This window comes from Monodon monoceros, unplaced genomic scaffold, assembly GCF_005190385.1.
Source record: "Monodon monoceros isolate NGI ecotype Baffin Bay Population unplaced genomic scaffold, NGI_Narwhal_1 Super_Scaffold_6, whole genome shotgun sequence".
In the NCBI taxonomy this organism is placed as follows: domain Eukaryota; kingdom Metazoa; phylum Chordata; class Mammalia; order Artiodactyla; family Monodontidae; genus Monodon; species Monodon monoceros.
Genome location: NW_021703783.1, coordinates 36,760,859 through 36,778,058, shown reverse-complemented (window position 1 = coordinate 36,778,058; position 17,200 = coordinate 36,760,859). Strand labels below are relative to the sequence as shown.

The following is a 17,200-nucleotide window of genomic DNA, read 5'->3' as shown; positions in this document are numbered from 1 at the left end:
TTTTGGTATCAGGGTGATGGTGGCCTTATAGAATGAGTTTGGGAGTGTTCCTTCCTCTGCAACATTTTGGAAGAGTTTGAGAAGAATGGGTGTTAGCTCTTCTCTAAATGTTTGATAAAATTCACCTGTGAAGCCATCTGGTCCTGGACTTTTTTTTTTTTTTTTTGATGTTGGGGGTAGGAGTTTATTAATTAATTAATTTATTTTTGCTGTGTTGCATCTTCATTTCTGTGCGAGGGCTTTCTCTAGTTGTGGCAAGCGGGTGCCACTCTTCATCGCAGTGCACAGGCCTCTCATTATCGCGGCCTCTCTTGTTGTGGAGCACAGGCTCCAGACGCGCAGGCTCAGTAGTTATGGCTCATGGGCCTATTTGCTCTGCGGCATGTGGGATCCTCCCAGACCAGGGCTCTAACCTGTGTCCCGTGCGTTGGCAGGCAGATTCTCAACCACTGCGCCACCAGGGAAGCCCTGGTCCTGGACTTTTCTTTGTTGGAAGATTTTTAATCCCAGTTCCAATTTTATTACTTGTGATTGGTCTGTTCATATTTTCTATTTCTTCCTGGTTCAGTCTTGGAAGGTTATACCTTTCTAAAAATTTTTCCATTTCTTCCAGGTTGTCCATTTTATTGGCATAGAGTTGCTTGTAGTAGTCTCTTAGGATGCTTTGTATTTCTGTGGTGTCTGTTGTAACTTCTCCTTTTTCATTTCTAATTTTATTGATTTGAGTCCTCTCCCTCTTTTTCTTGATGAGTCTGGCTAATGGTTTATCAATTTTGTTTATCTTCTCAAAGAACCAGCTTTTGGTTTTATTGATCTTTGCTATTGTTTTCTTTGTTTCTGTTTCATTTATTTCTGCTCTGATCTTTATGATTTCTTTCCTTCTGCTAACTTTGGGTTTTGTTTGTTCTTCTTTCTCTAGTTCCTTTAGGTGTAAGGTTAGATTGTTTATTTGAGATTTTTCTTGTTTCTTGAGGTAGGCTTGTATAGCTATAAACCTCCCTCTTAGAACTGCTTTTGCTGTATCCCGTAGGTTTTGGATCATCGTGTTTTCATTGTCATTTGTCTCCAGGTATTTTTTTATTTTCTCTTTGATTTCTTCAGTGATGTCTTGGTTATTTAGTAACGTATTTTTTAGCCTCCATGTGTTTGTTTTTTATGTTTTTTTCCCTGTAATTCATTTCTAATCTCATAGTGTTGTGGTCAGAAAAGATGCTTGATATGATTTCAGTTTTCTTAAATTTACTGAGGCTTGATTTGTGACCCAGCATGTGATCTATCCTGGAGGATGTTCCTTGCGCACTTGAGAAGAAAGTGTAATCTACTGTTTTTGGATGGAATGTCCTATAAATATCAATTAAATCTATCTGGTCTATTGTGTCTTTTAAAGCTTCTGTTTCCTTATTTATTTTCATTTTGGATGATCTGTCCATTGGTGTAAGTGAGTTGTTTAAGTCCCCCACTATTATTGTGTTACTGTCGATTTCCTCTTTTATAGCTGTTAGCAGTTGCCTTATGTATTGAGGTGCTCTTATGTTGGGTGCATATATATTTATAATTGTTACACCTTCTTCTTGGATTGACCCCTTGATCAGTATGTAGTGTCCTTCCTTGTCTCTTGTAACATTCTTTATTTTAAAGTCTATTTTATCTGATATGAGTATTGCTACTCCAGCTTTCTTTTGATTTCCATTTGCATGGAATATCTTTTTCCGTCCCCTCTCTTTCAGTCTGTGTGTGTCCCTAGGTCTGCAGTGGGTCTCTTGTAGACACCATGTATAGGGGTCTTGTTTTTGTATCCATTCAGCAAGCCTGTGTCTTTTGGTTGGAGCATTTAATCCATTCACATTTAAGGTAATTATCGATATGTATGTTCCTATGACCATTTTCTTAATTGTTTTGGGTTTGTTTTTGTAGGTCCTTTTCTTCTCTTGTGTTTCCCACGTAGAGAAGTTCCTTTAGCATTTGCTGTAGAGCTGGTTTGTTGGTGGTGAATTCTCTTAGCTTTTGCTTGTCTGTAAAGCTCTTGATTTCTCCATCTAATCTGAATGTGATCCTTGCCAGGTAGAGTAATCTTCGTTGTAGGTTCTTCCCTTTCATCACTGTAAGTATATCATGCCACTGCCTTCTGACTTGTAGAGTTTCTGCTGAGAACTCAGCTGTTAACCTTATGGGAGTTCTCTTGTATGTTATTTGTCGTTTTTCCCTTGCTGCTTTCAATAATTTTTCTTTGTCTTTAATTTTTGCCAATTTGATTACTATGTGTCTCGGCGTGTTTCTCCTTGGGTTTATCCCCTATGGGACTTGCTGTGCTTCCTGGACTTGGGTGGCTATTTCCTTTCCCATGTTAGGGAAGTTTTCAACTATAATCTCTTCAAATATTTTCTCTGGTCCTTTCTCTCTCTCTTCTCCTTCTGGGACCCCTATAATGCGAATGTTGTTGCATTTAATGTTGTCCCAGAGGTCTCTTAGGCTGTCTTCATTTCTTTTCATTCTTTTTTCTTTATCCTGTTCTGCAGCAGTGAATTCCACCATCCTGTCTTCCAGGTCACTTATCCTTTCTTCTGCCTCAGTTATTCTGCTATTGATTCCTTCTTGTGTAGTTTTCATTTCAGTTATTGTATTGTTCATCTCTCTTTGTTTGTTCTTTAATTCTTCTAGTTCTTTGTTAAACATTTCTTGCATCTTCTTGATCTTTGCCTCCATTCTTTTTCCGAGGTCCTGGATCATCTTCACTATCATTATTCTGAATTCTTTTTCTGGAAGGTTGCCTATCTCCACTTCATTTAGTTTTTTTTCTGGGTTTTTATCTTGTTCCTTCATCTGGTACATAGCCCTCTGCCTTTTCATCTTGTCTATCTTTCTGTTAATGTAGTTTCACAGGCTGCAGGATTGTAGTTCTTCTTGCTTCTGCTGTCTGCCCTCTCTCTCTTTCCTTTTCTTGGACCTTCATTAACTGTGAAATATAGGACAAATATATAAAAGTAAATAAACATACATGTACAATTTAATGAATAATCACTCTACCGAGGTCAAGAAACAGAGTACTGCAATCATCTTTCCTCCCCTCCCCAATGTCCCTCACTGCTATGCTGAAGTCAAAACTCCCTCCCTCCTGTGGGTAACCGCTGCCTTGATTGCCATGATGAAAATTGTCTTGCTTTTCTTTATAGTTTATCACATATTTTTACAGTGCTAAAAATGTAGTGTGATTTTGCCTGTTTTTGAACATTATATGGATAGAATCACAATGAATTCATTCATTTGAACTTCATATGAATGAAACCATACAATTTATCATTTTGTGTCTTGCTTCTTTTTCACAACATTATATTTGTAAAAGTCATCAGTGTTTTGGGGATACCTGTGCATTGTTTATATTTATTTTTCTACTGTATTCCATTGCATGAATATACTGCAATGTATTTATCTGTATTCTACTGCTGTATTCTACTGTTGATGGACATTTCAGTTGTTTAAAAATTTAGGATATTACTATTGTTACTAATGTTCTAGTACATATCTTATGGTGCACATAACGAGTTTTTCTAAAGTTTACACATACAGATGGACTTGCTGAATCATAAGGTATGAGCTTCAGCTCTATTAGAAAGTATCAAATTATTTTCAGAAGTGGTTTTGTAATGATTTACACTCCACCAGCAGGGTAAAAGTTCTCATGACTCCACATTCTCTCCAACATTTGGTATAGTCAGACTTTTAATTATAAATTTCTCTCTGATATAGTAATCCCAAGTGTCTAGACTGTGCCTGGCTTATAGTATGCATGCATTAAATATTCATTGAATAATATTTCTTATTTTCCAAACGTGGGAGTTTTCTAATTATCTTTTGGTTATTAAAACTTAAATCCGTTGTAGTTGAAGAACGCTTCCTGTTCAATATCAACCTTTGGAAATTTGTTGAAATTTTTCAAATAGACAAGTTGTTTGCAATTGTTATGTATATGCATCATGGAAGAATATGTGTTTTGTGTTTGTTGGATGCAAGGTTTAGAGACACCCATTAGTACAAAATTTAAAACAAATTTATAAATTGTTTATTAAAAATTTTTATATCCTAAGTGATTTTTTCTATACATATTACTAAGAAGAGGTTTTTATAATCTTCCACTGTATGAATTTATTCTTCTGATAAATTTTTTGTAGTTCTGATAATTTTTGCTTTATATATTCTAGTGCTATGTTGTAAGTATAATTTAAATTTTTGAATTGTCATATTTTCCTGGTGAATTGAACAGTTTTCATTGGGCAGTGTTTTTGTTCTCTAATAATGCTTTTTGCCTTAAAGTCAATTTTGACTGATGTTAATATAGCTACACCAGCTTTCTTTTTTTTTCTTTTTTTTTTTTTTTTGCGGTACGCGGGCCTCTCACTGTTGTGGCCTCTCCCGTTGTGGATCGCAGGCTCAGCGGCCATGGTTCACGGGCCCAGCCACTCCGCAAAACTCCAAAAAGGAGTTGTACAAAAGCCCACCACTGTTAGGTTGCTGCAGCACTCAAGAAGAAAGACACCCAGATTTGTAACCTGGGACAGTTCGATGGCATCTATCCATGGAGACTGGATGCTAATATATGTTGAACAGTGATAGCAGCATTCATTACAAGCAAAACATTATTATCAGATTTCTAGTTCCAGTTTATGCCAAGGTCTGAAAATAGGAACACTAGTTGTACTGTCAATCAACACCATCTCATGAACAGTTCTTCAAAACAGAACTAGAACTAGCAAGGGAGAGAAGAAAAAATAAAAGTCTTATGAGAGACACAACATATTAAAAAAAAAACCAAACTCAGGGAATCACTTGTAATCAAAGCATGAAGATCGTAAATAAGCTGAAATATATAGAGATGGTGTTGGGATGTTGAATGGAAGATTCATGGGATATGATCAAAATACCACTTTACTTTTTGGCTTTTATCATCTTTAAAAAATATTTATTAGGAGGGGATAATTCATGCCCCTGAATGGAAAATTGGGCAGATTCTCTGACTTTTTGGTTTATTCTTTGATAATGGACAGTATTTTAAGTAACAGTCATTTTAAGTCAAGAAAAGAGTCTTGATTTAGTAATTAGAATGTTTCCAGTCCAAGATGGTAACCAAATACTTCAGGCTTCATTCTAAGGTGCTAGTCTAAGCCCTCTCCTCCCCTCCCCCATGAGGGGAGGGCTGGTGGCTGCCTCCTGTGGCTGGTGGCTGCTGCCTTCAGGTTTCTCCTCAGCTTACCACTAGCTAACTGCTGTTTGATCTGCTGTGTAAAAGTGGGAGGAGGCAGGACAGCCAAGGGGATAGGGCGGTTCTGTTTTGATAGGATGGGTCTGCACTACCTGGGTCTGGTACATGGTTACTCTTTCTCTTGTAAGGTGCTTTTAGAGGTTCTTGGGAGATTCCCATCATCAGAGACCTCTCACTTGAGTCCCTTTGGCCTAGACAGACACAGGTGGTTGCCTGCAACAGCCTCTCTGGTTTCTAGGATTCCTGCGTTCATCTCTAACTTCTGGTCACTGGGTCCCTCTACACTTCTAGACAAGTCTTTTGAATAGACCAAAGGCAACCTCATGTTGACTGTCCTCTATGTGGCCCACATTGGGTCCAGGAAAACATTTCACATTTGTCATCCCTACCAAATCTGGGCGTGCTGGTGGATCCCAACGCAGCCACCTCTGTTTTATGGCCACTGCCTTCTTTTATTTATATGCAAGAGTCAGTGCAATCCTCTGTGTTTTACAACTATGGGAAACAATTTCCAAGCTCTCTGGTCCCACAGAGTCCCCTCTTTAGGCTTGAGAAGGATGCAGCACCAGCACTGCCTCTTCCTCTGAGTGGGAAGGGAGCGGGATCTCAACAAAACACATTTCTCCACAAGAAACCTCTTCACAGACCCTCTCTCTCCACACTCTCTTGATCTCACCATGAAGTAGAACTGTTCTTCAACATCAGCTTTGTACAGTAAAATGTTGTTGAAATAGTGATCTTTAACTGCAATTGACTGTTTGCAAATCTGTCTCCCAATCCTTAATAATAAGGAAATGTACTAAGCATCCTTAATTTATAAGATGCTGGGAGGAGGCTCACTGAACTTTTCCAGTTCGCCATTCCCTCGCTGACATACAAGAACTATCTGGGCCCTGCTTTACTCTCAAACTGGTTAAATTCTGTTGCTCAGAGCAAGCTTTGAGGAAGGGGTGCTGGGGAACTCTTGGTTAAACGGGCTGCGGGGTAGATCACGGCTCTTAACAGTCTGCCTGTGTGGGCTGCTTTACTCTTCGCATGCACCACTACGTGCAGCTGGCTTCGAAATGTTTATGCTTTGTATGGAAAAATCATCACTCGGAGGTGTCAGCATCTCTCTGGTTGGGAAAGGTTAATGTCAGCATGTACGTATTTGTTCAGCCCTCAACATTTGGGCGAGTACTCCTCATGAGTGCTTGTTTATCTTTGATATATCAATAGTTTCCTTTGAGGGAGGGTGGACAATAACCAGAAGGGTTCCGAGGAGCATCGATGCGTTCCAATGTTATGAAAAATGCTGGAAGTCTCTTTTATTTGCCAAAGACACTTCTTACTAACAGTTTATTCTCCTAACGAACCGCATCGGAGTCGCGAGCTTGGGGATAATCTGGGAATTGGCTGTTCAGGTCCGGTATCAGATGGAGACAGTGGGAGGCAGCGGAGGGCTCGGATGAACTCATTGCAGGCCTGCTCCACGCAGGCACAGCCCCACGGAGTTGGTCGAACAGCCAGCGGGGAGTGAGCTCTTTGCCCACGACCGCCACGGACTCAGCGCCCGGCCAGCAGCCGACAGCGCCACATTGCGCCTGCGCAAACCCTGTGGCGGGCCTAGATAGCAAAGTGGTTAACTAAGCCTTGGTTGGACCAAGGCGGCGTCACAAGTCTGCGCAGGCGCGTTCCGCCTTCGGACACTGGTCGCTGCGCAGGCGCCCGTTCTAGTCACCTATCCTGTAAACAGAGGGGCCCCCGGGAGGCAACTTCTGCTTCCGGGTCACGTCTTGACAGCGGCTTTCACCACCCAGGGCAGCCCTGCAGTTCGGTGAGTGTTGCCCCGCTGCAGAAATGTCTGCAGCCTGGTTCCCTAATCCGGGGCACCACGCCCAGTAACGCTTCCTCCACTCCCAGCTCGGGGTCCGCCAGCCCTCGAGGCTGGGACCTCGTTCCGGGCCTTGGGGAGATCGGGGCAGGGGTTGGTCCGCCTCAGGGGCTCTCCTGCCAGATTTCGCGACCCCGTTTCAATACCGGCCCCGGGACCTGCTGGAATTGCTGCGGTCTCTGAGGAGCCCGTGCGGAAAGTGACACCACGTGTCTTCGCATTTCGTGCAGTTGTCCATCGCCCCCCTAGATTCGGCGAGACCAAGCTGCCGCGACTCCTCCCCCAAGCAGGTGCGGTGGGGCGGGGGCCCGCCTGGGCGGGCGGAAGCCTGGCCTCACTAGCACCAGAGCTCTTGAACGTCACCTCTCTCCTACTTTGCTTCTAGCTTCGCAAAAAAAAAACAAACCTTGGGGTTGTCTCTGGATCCGAAGTGAAAGAAAACGGGAGAGAGAGGACTTGCAGCACCAGCAGAGGAAAGGGGAGACTTGGGGTCAAACCGTGCATAGGCTGCTGCCCGGAGATACGTCGAGTTTAGATTTCGTTGACCCTCCCTGACAGTGAATGTTGTCTATGTGTCCCGAAGTTTCACTCTTCAGCACGAGCTTCGAGGCGGCAGCAGCAGAGGACCAGTGGTCATATTCTGAGTTAGGAGTTCTTAGCCTGGAGCCCAAGGGCGCTCCGAAAATGATTGCAGGGTCTAGTATTTTCAGATTATCATGACCCAGAAATGGTTAACAGAACCACTTCGGTGTAAGCCTTCCACTTTGGACGCTCTGTTTTCTGCCCCCGTTCTTGAAATCGCAGACTCAAATGCAGCTATGCCTTTTCCCCCTTTTTCCTTGCAACAATGAAGTGTAAGATACAGACCCTTTGTCTCTGAGGAGTTTCGTGGCTGTTGGAGAGATTAAAACGTATGCCAAGTCTAAACTATCTAGAAAATTTAAGGGAGGCATATAAACAAGTGTGTAAGCTTACTTAATAAAGTAGGGGAGAATACCCAATTTGAATCATTGATACTTATGAATTGAATATTTTTAACTTGCATTCCATTAATTAATACTGTATGTATTTTAAACAGATAAATGGCTACTGATTAGCAAAATGGAAACTATTAGAGTTTATAGTATATTGCATAATGTATAAGGGGATAGGCCTTCACAAAAGGCAAAAACTACATAGTATGAAATGACCAAAATAAGTTTTGGATTTTTCCCTTAGTCATCATATGCATAAGATGTTTAATTACTGCAAGTCTTGGATTTTTTTAGGATCCAAAGTAATAAGCTTTACACTGGTTCAACAGATATTTATTGAGAACCTGCCATGTGCGGGGCACTGTTAAAAATAACACTGTATTTACCGCCAAGGAGTTTATAGTTTGATAAGAACATGGATTCCTAAACAGTTATACCTAGAGAGCCGTACAGCATACCATGCTTCCTCTACAATTTGATATATGCTTTTTCATAGAAATACTCCACCTTCTTTGCTGTAATCTTAAATGTTCCCCAACTGATACATGGCTCTTATACAGCCGAAACTTATCATAGTTGAATTTATGTATATTGCATTATTTTCTTCTTCCAACGCCGAACTCAAGTCTGCTTCACAGTTGTCACAAATGGCCAATTTTTAAATTCATTTTTCACTCTTAAATGTGCTTGTTTTCGTACAACTGCAAGCATGTCATTGGTGTGAACTTTGAAATTTTTTTCTAATTTTATATAGATGACCCCAGAGTAATTATACTTTGGCGTTCCTTCCTTATTTTAGAATATTACCTCAAAAGCTTCCTATTTTCTTCTTTGCTGAAGACATTTTAAACTGTTTCACAGATGCCTTGTCATTTGTATTTGTTCCATCTCTTCTCACAAGTAGCAATCACTCCCATACCCTTTAGTCAGTCAATCAACCAGTATTTATTAAGTACCTACTTTTTGTAAGACTCTGTGGCTGGCCTTATATGGGCCAAAAAAGTAGAAGACAAGGACCTTGCCTTCCAATTGATTACAGTTTAGATGGAAGGACAATATGACCATAACTATACTGCAAGTCCACATGTAACCTAAAGGGGGTGCTGATAATAAAGACCACATAATTCAAAGGAGGAAAAGAATGTTTTGTGGCATCTTTAGCCTTTAAAAGAATCCCCTTCCTTGCCTAGTCTTTTTTAAACCACACAGAGCTCCATGGGGACCTTGGAGCCTCTTGGGGAAATCTTGTGCTAGGCTAGGTCAGAGAGTAGAACTGAGATTTCAAGGGTCAGAACATTTGCATCCAGGTTTACCCAGCTCCTTCAGCAACTATTATAATCTATTTCTTATGATTAAGAAAAAATGATATTAATGAATGAATCATTGATCTATTTGAAATCTGGCTTTAGTAGTGGGAAGGCCTCAGAGAGCCTCTAACTAAGGACAGGTGTGCTCAGTGAGACTGTGTATGCCTAAAACATCTTTGTTTCAGGCAGTTTGGAGCATGTGAACGTACTCTGAGCCTTGATGAGTTCCAGTATGTGGTATATTATGCAGAGCATTCAGAGCAAATACTCTCTCTCAGAGCGCTTAATCCGAACAGTCGCTGCCATTCGCTCCTTCCCACATGACAATGTAGAGGACCTCATCAGAGGGGTGAGTGTGCTGTGTTGATGCGAGAGTCCTTGGGGAGGTGAAGTGGGAAAGCTCCCGGGGAATCCTAATGGATGACAGGTTTGCAGCTCTGACTCAGCACAAGATCACAGGGAGTTTTTACAGTCTTCTAAAATGTATTAGCTTGACCATTAAAATATATTTAGCCTATGTTTTGCTTCTCTTCCCTTCTGCCTTTCACTTTGCGCCTATGATATTTTTCTTCAGGAATTATGTTCTAGATAAACCTAGTCCCTTGTTCTCTGTAAAAATCTCCGTCTGCATATGGTGCATATGGGACCCAGCAAGCTCAAAGTCTTCAACACATGCTGTACTAAGGGAGGAAGGAGGCAAGCAAAGCATAAGCGGCTTTCAAATCCTTGTGTTTTGTAATAATTACATGGAGAGATATCACTGGCCTTCTGTCTTACCAACAGCCACCACTTAAAGTTCCACAGAGAAGATCAACCCCTAACATGCATGGTAATTTTTGACTTAAGAAAACTGAACTATCTGATGTCTAACCACTACTATTCAGTAATTCTGTTGAATGACTAGTATCCTAGAAGGGCTTTGATGCCTTTTTCTGTGTATTATTCCTGTTGAAGAGAAGTTACAGGGTAATTTTTTTGGTCACTAGAGAATGCATCCAGATAGTTACTTCTGTACATTCTTTTTTAACAACTTTAGAGTCCTTACTTAAAGCCTAGAGCCCTGTAGCTGCTTCAGAGTTGTGTGGCACAGCTGTGAGAAGAAAAAGTCATACAGCATTAGCTTGTTCTCGGCAAAAGTGGTATCAGAAGACTGAGCATAGAAACTTGGTCACGTTCTAATTCTAGCTCTGCTGCCGAGTCATTCTGTGACTTTGGTCTGCTGTGGTATCTCCGTCTTCTTTACCAGATTTGAAATAGAAGTACCAGTGGGGGGCTAGGTGGCAGAGAATGCTGATAATAATAGGCTACTTTGAAGATGTTTATAAACAAAGAAATAACATTAAGATGACCTTACTATTAGTGATGGTCATCTGTCAGGTGGCAAAAGAGCATGCCAGTTCTCCTGGCTTCAGGCTGAAAGACTCCCTTTCCTGACTTTTTCAGAGCATGGTAGCCATAGAAAGTTGATTGCTTTTCCAACCTTCCTGCCTGATGACAAGGTTCCACTGCTTTTACATATAAGGTTATGTCCTCAGTGATGTCCAAACGACCATCTGGCAGTCTAGCTTGTGGAGAAACTTAATGACTTGATCTAAGGGATCGACAGTTCCTTTCGTTCATTTTCAGTGTATTCTCTTGGTTTGGATATTGGCATTATAATATCATTTAATGAATAGGAATAGAAACTGGGGCTGGTAGTATGTTTACAGTACAGAGTTAGGACCCTTTTCCCCCCGGACCTTGTTCTGAGTCTTGTCCTGCGTGGTGAGCGAGAGCTGAAGACACCGATCGAACTTTCCTTCCGCCCACAGGGAGCAGATGTGAACTGTACCCACGGCACGCTGAAGCCCCTGCACTGTGCCTGCATGGTGTCCGATGCTGACTGTGTGGAATTACTGCTGGAGAAGGGAGCTGAGGTAAGGTTTCTAACGCTGTCACATCAGTGATGCACTAAACTTGAGCTTCACACTTTCCTACAATTTCTTGTCTCTTCTCCCATCTCTTCCCACCTTCTAGCTCCTGGTAACATTGGCATGGCCAATATTAAAACAAAATGTAATGGTGAATCATCCGAAGTATTTCATTCCTTTGTCTTTCTTTCTTACACTGTCCATGACTCCAGGAAGAGGGAATTTTTAATCTCCCCTTAATCTCTCAGCCTTCCTTCTAGGGTTGTTTATATTTCCATTTAATCCTCTCATTGCCTGTTGACTATCCAGGCCCCTCAACCCTGATCCAACGTAAACCACTTGAGACTTGCTACTGGATGTACACTCCTAATACCTCTGTCACTGGAAAATAGATCACTAGGCAGTCCCTTCCCCAGGACTGAGCTACTTGTGCTCTTTCTGCCCACTGATTTTTTTTCTGTCTTAGCATATCTTGTTCCTATTTTCTTGCGAATGTATCTTAACATAAAAAAACACAGATTACTTTTTATTGGCATTAGCAAGAAGCAGCATAGTATAATGAATGATTAAAAGAACAGAGTCTGGAACCATACTTCATAAATTTGAATTCCAGCTCTGTCACTTCCAGCTGTGTGACCTTGAACAAGTTACTTAACCTTTCTTTGCCTCAGTTTCCCCATCTGTAAAATGAGGATGATAGTGGTGTCTTCTTCATAAGGTTGTAAACTGTTTAGAGCACTGGCATGTAGTAATTACTAAGTAAGTGCCTATTAAATAAATAAATCAGCAGTTTCGACAGCTTTTGAGGCATCCTCAAGGTGCACACGCTGCGGCACTCATCTGAATCACACATGCCATGAAGCTGGTGTGCAGGCCCCAGACACAGTGGTCGGTAAGCCTGCTGCAGCCCCCCGCATCCTCACCTCCACACCGCCATGTTGTTCTCTGCTTGTCATTAACTATCCCGTAACTTTTATGAGTGACCCTGAAGTGAAAGCCAGTGATTAATGTCAATGATAAAAGTGAAACTACCCCAGGGGGCGGTGGGGGAGGCAGTTTTTAGCTAAGTAGAAGGTTGAACTCAGTTAAATATTGCAGGGTTTTTTTTTTTTTAGTGCCTTTCATGGGAGAAGATAATTCGCTATTTAAACCTGGGATCTGAAGTCTTTGTAGCCTTCAAAAATTATAGGTGATGCTGAGTTTTAGCAAGCCAGCTGCTCTTCCAGCACTGGAAGATCTGTGTTCTTTCCTCCACATGCTTTCCTCCAGGCTCTCTTGTGACCTCACAGCAGATGTTTGCAGGGGGCTGACTTGGATGAACAATCTGAGCTTCTCTGGATGGTTAAAGAACACAGCAGAGCTACACGGGCAGAATCTTGACCTCATTATTTTTCAGTCTGGTTGCCGTTAGCCACGGGATACAGAGTGAGTCAGGATAAGTAAAATAATCCAAAACCTTTTCTCTGGCCAGTATATGCAAGCCGCTTTCCAATAAACATCTTTCAGAGTAGTTACGAGGACTTAGACTTCATCTTCTCTTTCTTTCCCCTTACTCTGTGGTAGAGGTCCTAGTGAATAGTAAATAAGAACGTGGAAGCAAAACCCTAGATAATGCAGGCCAGCTAATCGGTGGACATCATAGTGTCGGTTGTCTGGGGACAGTTGTTTTCCTATTTGCTCCTCAGCTCCTGTCATAGCTCCATCCTGATCACCATGACTCCCTGGGAATTGCTTGTCGACCCTCATGTTCAGAATGCTACATAGCAAAGGCAACGGATAGACACATGCAAGTGTCTTTGCCAGCCTGTTGTCCTCTCAGTCGTCTATACACTGTAATGTAGTTGCTCCCCCTTTACAGGTGAATGCCCTGGATGGTTATAACCGAACAGCCCTCCACTATGCAGCTGAGAAAGATGAGGCTTGTGTGGAGGTCCTCTTGGAATATGGTGCAAACCCCAATGCACTGGACGGCAACCGAGACACCCCACTTCACTGGGCAGCCTTTAAGAACAATGCCGAGTGTGTGCGCGCCCTCCTGGAGAGCGGGGCCTCTGTCAATGCCCTGGATTACAACAATGACACCCCGCTCAGCTGGGCTGCCATGAAGGGAAATCTTGAGAGCATCAGCATCCTTCTTGATTATGGTGCAGAGGTCAGAGTCATCAACCTAAAAGGCCAGACGCCCATCTCCCGCCTGGTGGCTCTGCTAGTCAGGGGACTTGGAACAGAGAAAGAGGACTCTTGCTTTGAGCTCCTCCACAGAGCTGTGGGACACTTTGAATTAAGGAAAAATGGCACCATGCCACGAGAAGTGGCCAAAGACCAGCAGCTCTGTGAAAAACTGACTGTTCTGTGCTCAGCCCCAGGGACCCTCAAAACCCTCTCTCGCTATGCTGTGCGCCGGAGCCTGGGACTCCAGTATCTGCCGGGTGCGGTGAAGGGCCTTCCACTGCCAGCTTCTCTGAAGGAATACCTGTTACTCGTAGAATAGCCCAGAGGAGACGAGTGCACCGTCAGGCAGGCAACTCTGGGTGAGGTTTTGCCCTGCAGCACTGTCTCTGTCTTGGAAAACAGGGAAAGCAGTTGTTCCTGCTCTGTGGTTTCTATTTCGAGGCAACATGTCACAACAGTAACCTCCACGTCACCTCCCCTCCCCAAACCAAGCAACCAAAAACGTCCCTCACTTTTGTTTCTGTTTCTTACTTACCTGGCCTTTCATATTGCACCCTGAAAAGGAAGAGGCCTCCCTAACCCTCCCTTTAGGGAAAAAGTCAACAGCGAGACTAAATTTGTCTCGGAAGATGAAGCGTATTTATAGAACATGTGTTTGGTTTTCCTTTGGGGACCTGATTAACGTTTTCAGAAGAATCCCTCTTAGAAACATTTTAATTGATCTGTGAAGAAGTTTAAGAAAATTCCAGCTAACAATTGCAGCCCCCAAATGAAGATACTACAACCTCAAATGGTGTGCAGGTTCAGAATTGGGCTGGATGATATCCCTAGAATCATCCTGGGGCATTCAGAAGGGACTGGCCGCCTTTCTCACCATCGAAGGGAAGGGCAGCCTTTGCTTCTTTTCCATGGGTGTGCCCAAGGGTCACAGTAGTTCAGCAATATTATTTTAGAAAGACTGTCTTGCTGCTTTCCATATAGTAGAAGGGATAGGAGATTCTAAGCAGTCCTAAGAACTAACAGTCCTCAGAACTTTTCTTCTAATGCAGTTCTTTCTCCTCCTGACAGCCAGTTTGCTCTAGTGGGCTTGACAGGCACTAACTGCGCCGTAGGCAAAGGTGTTTGCTGTAGCACAGGAGGACGTGGGCTGGGCTGCCTTTTCTCTCTGGTCTTCTTTATTCACTCTGCTAAGAGTTTGGAATTTGTTTTGTTTTGTTTTGTTTTCAGGTGTTTTGGAAACTTTACTTTTTACTGATCTATACTAGACATTGGTGGAGGGGGTGGAGAGTTGAGGAGTGGGGGAGGAACATTATAAGAGCTTCCTCAGAGATGACCCACCTACCCAAAAAAGATCTGTTTTAGTGAACAATACTTAGTCTACAGTACTCTCCCTTTTCATGTTCCTAAACTAGATCAAGTTGTTATTGATCCTAGATGACCTTATGCAAATGTGGAAAACTTTTTTTTTTAACTGATTGGGAACTATAAATAAAAATGAACAGAATCTGCTGACACAGCTAATTTGAAAAAGTTTGTCCGCTTTTGTCCTTTTGCTGTTGGTGTTTTTTGCTCACTTAAAAAAAAAAAAAGAAATAAACAGTTCTAAAAGCAAGTTTGGCAATTTCTACTGTTCCTACTTTTCTGTACATTATTTAATTACCGTGAGCCTCAGTGTCCTCATCTCTGAAATGGGGCTGTCACCACCACCTGCATTGGCTGTTTTGAAGAATCAGTGATAACAGTGCTTGATATTAATTTTTCTTCCCCTTAAAGAACTGTACAAAGAGCATTTGGCTGCTTTAATGCTGGGCTCTGACAAGACTTCTCGGTCATTTTTTGTTTGCTTTATAAATTATTTTATTTTATTTATTTTTGGCTGTGTTGGGTCTTCGTTGCTGCGCATGGGCTTTCTCTAGTTGTGGCGAGCGGGGGCTACTCTTCATTGCGGTGCGCAGGCTTCTCATTGCGGTGGCTTCTCTTGTTGCGGAGCACGGGCTCTAGGCGCGTGGGTTTTAGTAGTTGTGGCACGCGGGCTCAGTAGTTGTGGCCCACGGGCTTAGTTGCTCCGTGGCATGTGGTACCTTCCTGGACCAGGGCTTGAACCCATGTCCCCTGCATTGGCAGGCGGGTTCTTAACCACTGCGCCACCAGGGAAGCCCTCGGTCATTTTTTAGAACTGTTTTTAGGGTATAGCAGTTATACTTTGGACAGCCAGCAAAAGTGAAGTACTACAGATAATCCTTTCCTCCATCCCTTGTAAAACCTCAGACTTCCGTCCTGCTTCAGCAAGCAAGCGAGGAAACTGTGTAGGTTGGGAGGAATATGTACACTTGTGCCAAGAGCCAGGATCTGATTATTGGAGACTAATCTCAAGCCTGGCATTGACAGGGAAGCATCCTATCAACTGGGGGAACAGTCTGTAGTCCCAATCCTAAGAACCAACTGTATTACATGGATACTTGCCCATGAGGCAGTATGGGACAGAAAACAAATTGAGCTGAATAAGAACTGACAATTTTCCTAATCAGTATTTCAACCACCCACCAAACTAGGTCCAGGACTGGGTGTCTCTATTTCCCAGGCATTCAAGATGTACCTGTCTCCCCACCGATGGTGTCTGGCTTTCATCGAGGAAGAAGCACAGGGGAAAAGTTGAGAAGGAAGAACCCTGTATTGTCAGAGGAAGAGTAGAGATTGGGGGATGGCTGGAAAATAGCAACGCTGGGTAATGGGTAGATGATCAAGAGGTGAAACACAACTTCATGCTTAAGGAAGACGGGAGCGTCCTGTTGGCTGCAGAGGACGCAGGAGGGACTAGTTGCGGGATGAGGATAAGGACAGTGTCCTGTGTTTTAGGACCCTGTGTACAGAGTCAAGAGATGTCCAAGAACAGAGAGAAGTACATGGGGTTAGCGCGTGGGCTGCATTTTCCTAGGTGTCCGCTGGGCAGAATCTGGTGCTTGAGGCTGACAGGAATGCACTTGTGAAGATGGTAACAGGAGAACCAAAAGCACAGTGACCAGTTGGCATTTATTAGTGTAGTTATGGTTTGTCACTGTCATAAATGTAGTAGAGGAACCAAGACTTTGTTATCACAAAGAAATAAATAAAGCTTATTTTTAGGAAAATTCTAACCGAGTAACTGAAATGGAGCAGTAGCACTAGAGGAGCCCAGCCTCGTGTGACACATGAAGCTGGGGTAGAAGTCAGGATAAATTCTAACTACAAGGAGCTTACGCTTACTTGCCCCCTGCCCCAGCTCCCTGGCCAGAGCTGACCATGGCTGCAGTTACAGAATAAAAGGAAACCTAATTGAAAGTGAGCTGAGCTGAAACACTTGAGAACGCATGGACTTGGATCTATCAGGGTGAGCTGACCATGATCAGACGATCCGTTCCTCTCACTGCAAAGAGGTTTAGATGGTAGCTTCTCCGGACCGCTTCCGACTGACGTGCTCAAAGTGGGCGTGCTCTGAGGTATCCAAGTCAATCTCATACTTGGCTAGGATTTTGAGGATGGGCCTCAGCTTCAGCCACCACTGTTCCTTGGGGATGCGGTGCCTACAGAGGAACGAAGTAGATGATGATTTAATCTTTAGCACCCCAATCAACTTCTATCAAAGCCTATGGGAAGAAGTTGAGCAGAAGAGGCTGCATTTGGGGCCTGGGCATCAGATCTGAAGTAAGTACGACTACAGGTGTTACTCCTAA

General features: G+C 42.9%; 2 protein-coding genes across 11 annotated transcripts in view; one reads left to right on the top strand and one right to left on the bottom strand.

The window, feature by feature from the left end:
* The first annotated feature begins 6,939 nt into the window (after window positions 1–6,939).
* ASB8 (ankyrin repeat and SOCS box containing 8) lies at window positions 6,940–15,102 on the top strand. Of its 7 annotated transcripts, none has more exons than XM_029204502.1 (6): window positions 7,049–7,070; window positions 7,358–7,417; window positions 7,513–9,757; window positions 9,983–10,237; window positions 11,220–11,324; window positions 13,177–15,099. In XM_029204502.1, the coding sequence occupies exons 4-6, from the start codon at window positions 10,235–10,237 to the stop codon at window positions 13,807–13,809; spliced, it is 741 nt and encodes a 246-aa protein (XP_029060335.1). In that variant the 5' UTR covers window positions 7,049–7,070; window positions 7,358–7,417; window positions 7,513–9,757; window positions 9,983–10,234; the 3' UTR covers window positions 13,810–15,099. The 7 variants fall into 7 exon arrangements, with proteins under 7 accessions (XP_029060332.1, XP_029060333.1, XP_029060335.1 ...); XM_029204498.1 differs by lacking the exon at window positions 9,983–10,237 and having other exon boundaries at window positions 7,513–7,877; window positions 9,598–9,757; window positions 13,177–13,809; XM_029204497.1 differs by lacking the exon at window positions 9,983–10,237 and having other exon boundaries at window positions 7,513–8,038; window positions 9,594–9,757; window positions 13,177–13,809.
* Window positions 15,103–16,487: 1,385 nt separating this feature from the next.
* PFKM (phosphofructokinase, muscle) overlaps window positions 16,488–17,200 on the bottom strand; it is a 41,899-nt gene continuing 41,186 nt past the window's right edge. For 3 of the 4 annotated variants that reach the window (XM_029204447.1, XM_029204445.1, XM_029204444.1), the window contains one exon: window positions 16,488–17,050. In XM_029204447.1, the coding sequence (XP_029060280.1) occupies window positions 16,906–17,050 (145 nt within the window). In that variant the 3' untranslated portion in view covers window positions 16,488–16,905. The remainder of the gene's footprint in view (window positions 17,051–17,200) is intronic. The other variant, XM_029204446.1, reaches the window with a different exon arrangement.